The sequence below is a fragment of the Atractosteus spatula genome, chromosome 14 (genome assembly GCF_055471065.1).
Source record: "Atractosteus spatula isolate fAtrSpa1 chromosome 14, fAtrSpa1.hap1, whole genome shotgun sequence".
Lineage (NCBI taxonomy): Eukaryota > Metazoa > Chordata > Actinopteri > Semionotiformes > Lepisosteidae > Atractosteus > Atractosteus spatula.
The window spans coordinates 40923240-40935567 of NC_142719.1; the positions used below are offsets into that span (position 1 = coordinate 40923240).

Consider the following 12328-nt stretch of genomic DNA (forward strand, 5'->3'; position numbering starts at 1 on the left):
CGGCCGTTGTTGTGGAGATGCCGATAGTTTCAGCCTCTCACCCGCCCTCCAATCCAATCAAACCTGCGGTCTCCCCCCCCCCCCCAGCATGTCTCACAACCGCCCTCGGGCTCAAGCCTCACAGAGAAAACATACGGGCGTAAAACATGTCATTCGCTTTCCAAAGATCAAGAAGTCGATGATTAATTAATGTATTCGAAGTGAACTAAATCTATCAAGTATCTTGGAAGATTACATTTTTGTTTTTGATAAAAGACTGAGTAGTCTAGAAAGACCGAGTGCTGTTCTGGGCCCCCAACCAGAATGTATTTCATTTTTTTTGTCCAGAACTGATTTGGTTTAACGGCAATCGTTTTCGTGCGGTTTCTGTTGTGCGTGGCCAACTTCTCTCTGCCGTGGAAAGCTTATACTTTTAAGTAGCACGATCATTTTCTCCCCTCTTCAGCTGAGTAGCTGCCATTAACAATAAAAAAACAAAATCAAAAATCAAAACCGTACTGTATCTTCCATTCCAATGACTTAATAGCAATACCTTAAACGTAAAGAGCGCTTTTCTGGACACTCCACTAAGGCGCTTTAAAGAAAATGGGGACGACTTGTCTTGCTGTTTTTGCATTGCATTAGGAGAGAATGGACCCAGATTCTGTGTATGGGAAAATAACTTTTCAAAAGAGAGGATTATAATGTGATTTAATTAAGCTTATTCCTAACTGCGTCTTTTTTTCTGATTTTAATTAATCTGTGTTAGCTTTTACCTTACACCCTCAACAAACCTTTCACAACATACCGTTATTCCTAAGAAAACAGATGGTCTTGGATGTAAGGTTGCTTGTCCCTGGTTCGCAAAAAGGCCATTTTACAGCTCCACAGTAGTAAGATACTTGCGAAAGACAAGTGTCTTTTATAACATATAGTAGTATAATACTGAATATGAAAATAGTAGTAGAAAAAATTACACTGTGAAAGTCAACAGCTCGCAGAGTAAGAATGTCTGACGACCAGATTTAAGATGAGATTTTCATTTAGTTGAAGGGTATCTTTATACAAGTTTGACCGAACGGGGCTGTTAATAAAACCGACAAATAGTCGTGTAAACAAAATGCAATAACGCATTAAGATAAAAGATGTTTTCCTGCTGAACAACTTTTCACCCTGAAACCAGGCAGTATACACAAATCATCTCTTTTATCCACCGTTGTTCTGCTTTTAGCCTCTTATTAGCAGTAACTTCAGAATCGTTGCCAATTTTCAATTCCTCTGTGTGCAGACATAAGGATGCCTCTGGAAAAGAAATCTCATTTTTGTGAGACACGCGGCCAATAATCCCTTCAGTTGCCGCTCATAATGGATTGTAATGGATTAAGTCTCTCAGTTTTAAGGCTGAACATGGTAGTCTGGACTACCAAACTACCATGGTAGTGTAAACTGTGTATTTTTAATGTAGTTCAAACAATAAAAGAAATGGTTAAATTTGTATTTTGGTCGTTTAACACATAGCAAACAAAAAAGAGACTAGCCACGTTTTTTTAAAAAAACACATATAAGTATTATACTGTTCAAGGATTTCACTCAGATTATTATAATTTAACCTGGACTACAGGGAATAACAGTCCGGCAGTCTATCCAGGTACCTTTTACATGATTCAGAAGATGATATCTGCGTACTGTATACAGATGCGCATACACTTACTGCCTAGAGTTTTAGATTATTGTGTAAAAAGCAAAGGAGAATTAGCCACAACGGAGCCAGGCCAAATTTGCCGTGAAACCCAATGCTTTGCTCACACTGACAAAAAACAACTCGGGGGGGAATGCGCGAGGTGGGAGGGTCTGTAAACCCAGACGTCATCTCTTTGTGACGTCAGAGCAGCCCTTTATAAACTGCGCTTCGGTTGCGCCGGCGGCACTGTTGCGTAGAGGAGAGGAGAAGCTTGTTCACCAACCCATAATGGAGAACCAACTGTGTAAGCTCTTTGTCGGCGGGCTGAACGTCCAGACCACGGACGACGGCCTCCGCAAGCACTTCGAGCAGTACGGGCAGCTGACCGACTGCGTGGTGGTGCAGAACCAGCAGCTCAAGCGCTCCCGCTGCTTCGGCTTCGTCACCTACTCGACTCCCGAGGAGGCCGACGCCGCCATGGCGGCCAGGCCGCACGTCCTGGACGGCAACAACGTGGAGCTGAAGAGGGCCGTGGCCCGGGAGGACGCCGGCAAGCCCGAGGCCCTGGCCAAGGTGAAGAAGATCTTCATCGGGGGGCTGAAAGACGACGTGGAGGACGAGCACCTGTCCAGCTACTTCTCGCAGTTCGGCGCCATCGAGAAGGCCGAGGTGATCACCGACAAGCAGACCGGCAAGAAGCGGGGCTTCGGCTTTGTCTACTTCGAGGACAACGACTCGGCGGACAAGGCCGTGGTGCTGAAGTACCACACCATCAACGGGCACAAGGTGGAGGTGAAGAAGGCCCTGTCCAAGCAGGAGATGCAGTCGGCGGGGGCCCGGGGCGGCCGCGGGGGGAGAGGCGGGCGAGGGATGGGACGCTCCCAAAATGGCTACGGCGGCGGCAGAGGAGGTGGGGGCTACAACAGCTATGGCGGCTACGGCGGCAGCGACGGCGGCTACGGGGGAGGCTACGGCGGCGGCTACAGCGGGGGCTACGGGGGCGGCTACGGCGACCAGATGGGCGGCTACGGCGGGGGCAACGGCTACAGTGACTTTGGCAGCGGCTACGGCCAGCAGTCCTCCGGCTACGGCCCCATGAAGGGGGGCAGCGGCTACTCGGGCCGCAGCAGCGCTCCTTACTCCCGGGGCGGCGGCGGCGGCGGGGGCTACGGCCGGGGGGGCTACGGGGGCTCCTATTAAAAACCCAACCCGACAGCAACAACCGGCCCCGCTTCACCCCAGCGGTGTGGGACGACACTGGGACTGAACCGCTTCACCTCGAAAGCCGGGAAGAAATCCGTTTTGTTTTGTAATTTTTTTTTCTTTCACTCTGGGCGGCGGGGGGGGGGGGGAGGGGGAGAAATTCCTAGCGATCCCCCCCCCCCCCACCCACCCACCCACCCACAACTCCCGGGAAAACCTTTTTTTTTTTCCACCGCCGTGAATTGGCGTCTGTGAGGATGCAGGGGCGAGGATCCCTCAGCTATCCCTAAGAAAGGAGAGACCTCTGTCCCGGGCTGGTGTTCCTAACAGGTAGGAAGACACCCCCCCCCATCCCCCGGCGAACAAACCCGACACACCTGTGCAGGGGTTATCTTAGACTCCAACTCAAGCAGAGCTCTGCAGATAGACTGTAGGGGGCCATGTGTCCACCACGCACGTCATCCAGCAGTTAATAATAATAACAACAACAACAACGAGTAGCTTAAAACTTCTATGGCGAATTCAAAAAATTAAAAAAAAAAACAATCCTGCGAACGGAAGAAGAGGTTTTGTTTGTTAGACTAGGTTTCTGACTGTTTTAGTTTGTACATCTGTTTTCTTTTTAATTACCTGTATTTTAGCTTCAGACGTTTTTACCCCCCCCCCCCCTCAGTCTTGGAGATGCGCTTTTTAGTTCAACTACAGTGGACATTGTGGGCTGATCTTTTAGGTGGATTTACAATCGTTTGGTGTCTTTAAGTGTTGCTCTGTCATGGCCATTAGCTTATTGAATGGTCATTATTAAATCGGTTTCCTTTCAGTGCACCTGTCCACTGTAGTTGACCACGTTTCTGAAAACCTATGAGATTGAACCAGTGGGGTAACACGGGCAAGATAACTGCTGTACAGTATGGCGATATTTCCCCGGCGTTCTCTGATCGCTTGTTAAACCTGCAAGTCCACACCATTACTCTTCTAGGTGCAGGGACATCAAAGGACAAAGGGGGGTTATTTCAGAGCAATGCCTTTCATTGTATAATCCTGGTGCAGTCTATCATTAGTGTTGTTAAAGATGGTATACAACTATACAACTGTATGTTCGTTTTTTTAAATAAAAACATTCATAAGCAAAACCCAGGTTATCAGTTTTATGTAGTACCATAACCAATATTTATTTAGTGAGAATCTTAGAGAGGACGCCCGTTAGATTTGTAAGGTAAGACGTTTTAATGATTTTTTTTCCAGCAATCTGGTCACTGTTTTGTGTCACTGAAGTTGTATGGCTCTCGTATCAAAACGCCCTGATTGATGGAACCATGTGTCCATAAAGCAGTGTCTAATCTAATGTTAAGCACATTCACTGCTGGAGTGTGGTAGTTTAACATCCATTAACGTTTCAAAGTGCAGTGGGGGGGGAAACTAGTTGTTGGTGAACTGGAAAGTTTACACGCTTATTGTGTACAAATCTAAATTCAGAAGGATGCCTTTGAAACCTCAAACCTGGCATTTTACTAATGCAAAAATGACTAAGGTTTTCTTATGGCTAAACAGTCCCACAGACCACAGTGTAAAAATTGAAAATGGTAGTGGGGTAAATAGTGCCATTAGTTTTTAAGTGCAATTGATTTTTTTTTTCACATCCCATGCCCTTGAAAATAGTTTGTTCAATTTTACCCACAATTTCAAACTACTGCTGAGTTCATCCAATTACAATGAACTAGTGTGGGGGAGGGAAACCTGAGATTTCCAAATTTGGTTTTATCCAGAGCCTGACTTGCACTTTTTTATTTGGATGGGTTTCTGCCGTTTTGCTAGATGAGTCATTGATTTGTTGGGTGTAGCCAAATCTATTTACTTTAATTGCATGTTGGATTCTGTAGCAAAATTCACGGCTTTCAGTAGTTGCCCGTTACATCGGAAGTGCCACTGAAGTACACAAAGGGTGCCTTATATTGGAATGTGGGACTCTGCTTGCTTAAATTCCAGAGGTACTGGGTGACGCCGAGTCATTTGCAATTGAACACTACTCCCCAGCATGATCTACTCCCTTGCTGGGTTTTGCTGCAGAACCAGATTGTCTACCCTAACAAAAGTGCTTAATTATTGGTACTATACCTTTAACTTTAAACTGAGTTTCTATGGTAAAAGTATATTTCAGTTAACATTGTAGGATTTCTTCTGTACATTATCCCATGGCATGTTCAGTGGGGAAAATGTCCTTGCATAATGCATGGGTGATTTTAAATGACTTCTAACCTTATTTACTTGATTAACTTTTAGGCCTATGTGAAGCGGCATTGGATGCACTTATCTTGGAGGAATGTGTGGATTAATGAGGGCTCATATTTATTTCTGATTCCTACATTTAGGTATTCGTATTGTAATCCTGGTACCTCAAAATAGCTGTAGAAGTTTGTTTATACAGGGACCCTGTTCAGTACCTGGGGTCGGTTGTGATAGGACTCTGTGAAAGTTTCTCATTAGGATCACACCGTGCAACACTAGGTATGTAAATCACTCTCTGTCTTCACCTACATGTTGGTTACAAGCACCATATAGATCTTTTTGGGTGTTACAGTAAGTCTCTTAAAAGAATTATCAACATGGGGGACTGGGGTAAATGTTTTGAATTTCTTTAACCAATCAAGTCCTATTAAGTTCTATGGCTTCTGAAGTTTTGAAATTAAAAGTAATTTTTTTATAGAAGCGGGAAAAAGCCACATTAATAGCACATAAAAGGCTTCCCTTGTTGGTTTGAGCCACATTAGTGTACTGTACCCATTATGTCTAGTAACTTAAGTCCTGTCGTCTTTTTAGGTTGTAATGCAACCAAATATTACAAGGATAAAGGCAAAACAAGGTTTGTTACTACTTTATTACATCAACTAAATAGGTTGCCCATTAGAAACCTATTTATTTTAGTCACTTTGTGGTCTAAGTTTAATTGCTTGAGACTGTCCTCTTTTTACCCTGGGTGGGTGATCCTTGCTTGTGCGTCATGTGCTTGATATTGAGAAGTGAGCTCCTGTCGTTGGACCCCTTTCTGCTGTCCTTGTATGTTGTGTAATGGGTTTTTCCCTTTGTCTCCAGGGAGCCACAGGGGCTGGACCCCTGTCAAAAGCTTCAGGCGCTGAAAAAGAAGGCGTCTGGGGCTAGAAATGTCGTGCAAGTGAGCCATTGAGGAAAGGTTGGAGGTGTGGTGGAGGTAAGTGGCTTTCAGCATTTTTATTTTAACACCCTCTTAGTATAAAATCAAGGTTGCATTTTAATTGCTAATTTTAAGCCCCCCTGTGTTTTGGAGCAAGTATCTTTGAATATTGACAGATCCATCAGAACCAGAACCTGTGGTCTGATTAGCTCCCCTTTTCCATTTTAATTTGGCCGGCTTATCCAAAGCGACTTAATTTACACTGACTTTTTTTTTTGCTGTAACAATGTGAGTGAATCGCCTTGCTCTGTAGTATAAGTGCGGTGTCGCAGCCTGGGATTTGAACTTGCAGCCCTCTAGAACAGCGAGTGCTGCTGCCCCTAATAAATCTGGGAGTCTTGTGAAAGCTACCAGCACCAGGTGTCAGAAGAGAAGTTTTGTATCCTCTTGTGCTGTGAATTAGTGGCCCTGAGCACTAAATGCCAACCCTGGAGCTTTGGGCATGTCATTCAATTTATCAAGAGGTAGTTGGGATGAAACTGCACATGTGCTCATGAGCCCAGCAGAGAAGGGCTCCATAAGAATTGTTGTCAGAGCAGTAATGCTTAACTCCAGTAACTTGGCATTTTTAAGGGTGTGGTATTGCATACTACACCATTGGATGTCCAGAGTGGTCTGAATGTTAATTATTCTTGCAAGGTATGAGAAATAAATTGTAACCAGGCTCATGTTCCTTACAGAACCCTTTTCTCTTTCAAGGAAGGATGGTCTGTTGGTGAAGATCATTCTCTGCTCTCCACTCTGCACGGCATCTTACACTTCGTAGAAGTCTGTCAGTCACTTGAGGAGACTGGAAACATCTTTTCTACATGATGTTTGGAACATTGGTTTTATGTTTTTTTTTAATAAACACTTTATTTCTACTTTGAAAAGTGTCCTGCTTAACTTATTGATTGCGACTGTGAAATGCAGATGACATTACACTGGAAATCACGTTTTTCCTCTTAACATTCATTCCTGTATGAATTTGAAATGCCCAGGAATTAGTGGGCTATGTAGTGTGGGGATTGTAGTTTCTAAACCCCCTCCATGGGGGGGGTAAAATGTACAAGGTTTTGGGGTCTTGTAAAGAGTACATGATGCACTGCTTCCAAGTAGATCTTTGAAGCAACATGCTGGTATAATTGTCAAAGGAATGTGGTGCAATTGTGGGGGTTTATTCAGGTGATCCAAATAATGCATATTAAAGCATAAAGGATTTTGTTCTGGTAATCTACTTGTTTATGGCTTTTTTTTTTCCTCATGATCACATAAAATGAGATGGGTATTCCAAAGGGCTACCGCTCTCCAGGGGCAGGGTTGTGGCCTTTTGGAAACAAAAGATTTCCTTAACACGCTTGCTGGTGGGGACCTGAAGCCACTCCACTGCAAATACATGCTTTATAAGCTGAAGGTCGGAGCAAGTCAAGGAAAGCAATGGTACATGTGGAAAGGGGAGTTAGAGGGGGGGCTCATCTTTTCTGCTAGAATTCCCTTTTTAAAAACACCTTTTCAAGCCCCTAATCTTCTTAAAAGTGGACTTCTGCAGGTTCCACACATCTACAGCCAAATCATTTGAGCAGCCTTGAGCTTACAGGGGTTTTGGTTCTTCAATTACTCTAGTTAAGGTTTATGAGGTGAATTATAACTAGGTTTTTAACTGGTCTGAATTAAATCCTCTTAAACATATGTACATAATCATTCATCTTTTCGAATGAGGATATTATTGGACAACAGGAACACGGATGAAAAGTAATTTGGGATCTCGAAGCTTGTTCCTGAACGCTATGGGGGTGCCACATCTAGAATACTGTGTAGAATACTTCGTGTTCTGTGCTCGTGAAAACATCTCTTGCATACATATTGGGTTCGGTACTAGCCACCATTTCCCGATGTTGAGGACGAATGAGAAGTCCGAGAAGATTTAGGCTTGGGACGAATGAATTTAGCTTTACTGCGCTCTGTATTCAACGACCGTGTGATTTCATCCTTAAAATTAAGGTGGTGAAAATCGGGACTAATCTGACAAACAACATCCTGTTGCCTCTGGCTGCATTTTAAATCCTTGCGCTGATCATTGTGATAGAGACGTCTGCCTAAAGCATTCCCTCTGAATCACTGTAATTAAATGTCGGAAAAGAACCTCTGAGTGGTTCTTAAGGAATATCAAATGTACGCAGTCAAAGGTTAATAATTATAATTTGTCATTTTGAAGCTTTAATGGAATACATTTCTGCTTTAAATTTCGGCGGTTGCTTTTCTTATCCCTATGCTATACTCTCCTGGGGACCACCTCAAAAACACGTTTTGTTAAAAAAAAAAACAGTGGACTAGTAAATGAAGACATTCGAATTTCTACACGAACTGCAACACACCGTGAAACTCGATCCTAGAGGGGGACGCCTTTATACTGGCACTTCGGTAACACGTAAACATATTTTGAAACGCGGGTTTCATCCTAATGAGTGGACGCTTGACCGTATTAAACCAGGTTTCACCGCAGAAATCTTAGCAAGCAAGTCGTTCTGATTCATTCGAGCGATGCATCTCGCCTTACAGCGTCTCTGGAGCGACTCCTGAGCTCGATTCACATTCAGACAAAGCCGCACCACGCCGAGAGAGCTGCTGTCCCGCGAAAAGGCGTTTGGACTCGGCAACACGAGGGGAGGGGAGGGGGGGGGGGTATTTATTGACGACCGGGGCACAGCCTGGGGAGGGGGAATTTTGGAAGAAAAAAAAAAGTATTATCGATTGCAATGCGTGTGAAAGGCAGAAGCGAGGTGCTTTTTTTTCCCCCCCCTCCGAAGAGGTTATGAATGAAACGGACGCCGCGCGACGGATGTGGCACTACGGCCCGGCCACGCCCACACGGGTGTGACGTCAATGCAACAACCGGCCTCCCGTCCTTTGAAAAAAGCAGGAAGACGGCGCTCTCGGCAGGCATTTTGAAATCGGCAGACGACCGGCAGCGGCGAAAATGAAGAACCAACTGTGCAAGCTTTTCGTCGGCGGCCTGAACGTGGAGACCACGGACGACGGCCTCCGCCAGCACTTCGAGCAGTACGGGCAGCTGACCGACTGCGTGGTGGTGCAGAACCAGCAGCTCAAGCGCTCCCGCTGCTTCGGCTTCGTCACCTACTCGACTCCCGAGGAGGCCGACGCCGCCATGGCGGCCAGGCCGCACGTCCTGGACGGCAACAACGTGGAGCTGAAGAGGGCCGTGGCCCGGGAGGACGCCGGCAAGCCCGAGGCCCTGGCCAAGGTGAAGAAGATCTTCATCGGGGGGCTGAAAGACGACGTGGAGGACGAGCACCTGTCCAGCTACTTCTCGCAGTTCGGCGCCATCGAGAAGGCCGAGGTGATCACCGACAAGCAGACCGGCAAGAAGCGGGGCTTCGGCTTTGTCTACTTCGAGGACAACGACTCGGCGGACAAGGCCGTGGTGCTGAAGTACCACACCATCAACGGGCACAAGGTGGAGGTGAAGAAGGCCCTGTCCAAGCAGGAGATGCAGTCGGCCGGAAGAGGCGGCCGGAGCGGGCGAGGGATGGGGCGGTCGCAAAATGGCTACGGCGGCGGCTACGGCGGAGGCAGGGGAGGCGGCGGCGGCGGCTACGGCGGCTATGGCGGCGGCTACGGGGGTAGCGACGGGGGCTACGGCGGCGGCTACGGGAGCCAGGGGGGCTACGGGGGCGGCTACGGCGACCAGATGGACGGCTACGGCGGGGGCAACGGCTACAGTGACTTTGGCAGCGGCTACGGCCAGCAGTCCTCCGGCTACGGGGCCATGAAGGGGGGCAGCGGCTACTCGGGCCGCAGCAGCGCTCCTTACTCCCGGGGCGGCGGCGGCGGCGGGGGCTACGGCCGGGGGGGCGGCGGCGGGGGCTACGGGGGCTATTAGTGCAGGAGAGCCGGGAGGCTCCGGGCACAGACCGACCGCGTTGAATTTTCCACAAACAGGACTCGGGACTTGCAGATGTGACTCCAGCGTAGAATAGAGAACTGGTCCAATACACGCCTTTTTTAAAATTCCTCAGTAGTGCAGAGTGCGGGATTCGAAAAGAAAAAAAAAACCTCGCTGTCTTATTGTAACGTTTTCAATATCCCCCTATGATATGATTTTAAAAACCGGGTTTGTTTGTTTTTTTTTTTCAATTTTCGTGTTGGGTTTTATGTGTATTTAAGCAGCTGAGGGGGGGGGGAAGGGACGACACGTGCGGAACACGTCGCTTGTGTTTTGCCGAAGTTCAGTTCTGATATCGTGCAAAGGTATTTCCACGTTATTGCTAGAGTTCCGGATCATTTTGTCTGCATAAAACTCAGGGCATGGGAATTACTAAAGCTTTTGGACTGTAAAGATCACTAAACAATTGATTTTTTTTTTCTTTTTAGGCCTTTAAATTATTGTTGGTAAAACGGAATGCAAAACGCTTTTAAGTGTCTGAACCAATTTTTTTTTGCCTGTTCTGTTTGTGACGACGCTGATCTGTCGACTGTATTCATGAGGCTGTTTCAATTCTAGTAAATCTGTACTTTTGAAGGTGATTTGTGGAAATTGGGCTATATTTTGTCCTGAATTCAGTCTAAATGTATTGCAAGCCTTTGTTTTTTGGCCTGTTTATAATAAACTTTTTTACTTAATGTTTTGTGTTTTAATGTTTTAGCTGGTAATCGGTTGGGGTTGGATTTGGGGGGGGGGTAGGAGTGTGTTGTGGTGTTACTCAAATCTTCACGGAATCAATACCAATTCAGGAGCAAGTTAAGTTCAATTGTATACCGATTAGTTAAAAAAAACAACAGTTAGTTAAACCTTCTCCAGGCATAAGGTTCCAATGCATTTGGAGGCACCCCCCAACTGCAAACTTCAATAAAGGTAGCCTTCCAGGCTACAACAACGCACATACTTTAGTATTCAGTAAGGAACTTTTTTTTTTAATGGCTCAGACTTCAAATCCAACTGAAACCAGTCTAATCTGAAAGACTGGTGTGAGAATTTCAGTTTTCGATCTGCAAAATCCCTCATTTGGGGTATTGTATATTCATTCCATTACTAAAGATGGGATTGGTGTCTTATATTTAAGAGTGATAAAACTAATCGCCAATAAAGAATAGAAGGGACTAATAGATTCAATTACCTAGTCTAACGAAGTTTTCCCTCATTAAAAGCTTACGTTTTTGCCTGAACATTTTTAAATGCTCACTCTGCAATTAAAAAAATGCATGGGCATAAGAGAAAGATTTGACTTCAGACTTTGCATTTCCACCAAAAACTCTTTGAAGACGGCCTTTATTTCAGGATTAACTTCACTGACCATGCTGATCTTGCATGAAGCTTGCGAGCTGCAAGGGTGAGCTGCGTGAGAGCTCTACGGAAACTTCCATATCGCCCGATTCAATTCAAAATTCAATTTTCATGTCGAATCCTTCCAAGGGTTTTCAATGTGAAAACACTTGTCAAGAAATGTGGCTGAATGTAAGTAAACTATCTTGATATAGTGCTTTTAAAGGTGGCTTCCCAAGGCACTCCACGGAACAAGAGATGCACGTTGAGAGGAGATAGTGGACGGGGCTGGGATATACAGAAGGAAAGCAAAGGGGCACTCGGAACCGAAAGAGGCTGGGCTGTGGTGTCTGTTTCAGCAATAGCCTGTTATCATATAAGCTGTGTTCAGAAAGGCCTTTTTCATTTATAACACTTCGGCCCGGATTTAAAAGTATCATTTCTGCACTAGGAGCTTTTTGGGTTGGTATTCCAGCACTTTTACTGTGCAGTTTACTCCCTCGACGGTCTGAGTGAAAAAGAGGGTAAAGGCTCAGATAAAACTTGGAGACGCAACAGCATGCAATGTGGTGCCTTTCCCCACCTTTATGTATTTCTTTGCCAAAGGGCGTTCGAAAGCAGTGGCCCTTGCTGTCCACAAATCCCACATGAAGACCCCTGCTGGAGCAAGGGAGGAGGAATGCTTGTGCTCCACCCATACGCCCGTGTTCTCACTGCTTCTTCCAATTCAGGCCTCGGTGGAGCCGGCGTCTATCCCCGCAAGCAGTGGGCGCAAGGCAGGGTACGCCTTGGGCAGGACGCCAGTCCGCCACAGGGCAGGCACGCACACACTCACGCCGGAGCCAGTTTCCCAGCAGCTGATTCAGTACGGCAATTCCTATGGGGTGGGAAGCAGGAAAGACTCGGGAGGGAAATAACGTACAGGCCGCTGCCTATGGGGGGGGAAGTCTGTCCCAGATATTGCTACGAAGCTGCTGTGCATTTTCCTGGCCTCTGT

General features: G+C 46.2%; 2 protein-coding genes across 4 annotated transcripts; both read left to right on the plus strand.

Annotated features, from left to right (window-relative positions):
- The first annotated feature begins 1896 nt into the window (after positions 1 to 1896).
- LOC148821359 (heterogeneous nuclear ribonucleoprotein A0-like) lies at positions 1897 to 6943 on the plus strand. Of its 3 annotated transcripts, none has more exons than XM_088933474.1 (3): positions 1897 to 5723; positions 5954 to 6068; positions 6752 to 6943. In XM_088933474.1, exon 1 carries the CDS (start codon positions 1949 to 1951, stop codon positions 2858 to 2860), a length of 912 nt encoding a protein of 303 aa, XP_088789600.1. In that variant the 5' UTR covers positions 1897 to 1948; the 3' UTR covers positions 2861 to 5723; positions 5954 to 6068; positions 6752 to 6943. The 3 variants fall into 3 exon arrangements, with proteins under 3 accessions (XP_088789600.1, XP_088789601.1, XP_088789602.1); XM_088933475.1 differs by having other exon boundaries at positions 6771 to 6943; XM_088933476.1 differs by having other exon boundaries at positions 1897 to 3193; positions 6771 to 6943.
- Positions 6944 to 7305: 362 nt separating this feature from the next.
- Positions 7306 to 10691, plus strand: LOC148821360 (heterogeneous nuclear ribonucleoprotein A0-like). The gene has a single exon (XM_088933472.1). The coding sequence runs from the start codon at positions 9028 to 9030 to the stop codon at positions 9949 to 9951; it is 924 nt and encodes a 307-aa protein (XP_088789598.1). The 5' UTR covers positions 7306 to 9027; the 3' UTR covers positions 9952 to 10691.
- The last annotated feature ends 1637 nt before the right edge of the window (positions 10692 to 12328 follow it).

What these genes read in the sequence shown, in the direction of transcription:
- LOC148821359 (XM_088933474.1), top strand. Translation starts at nt 1,949, where the DNA reads ATGGAGAACCAACTGTGTAAGCTCTTTGTCGGCGGGCTGAACGTCCAG.
- LOC148821360 (XM_088933472.1), top strand. Translation starts at nt 9,028, where the DNA reads ATGAAGAACCAACTGTGCAAGCTTTTCGTCGGCGGCCTGAACGTGGAG.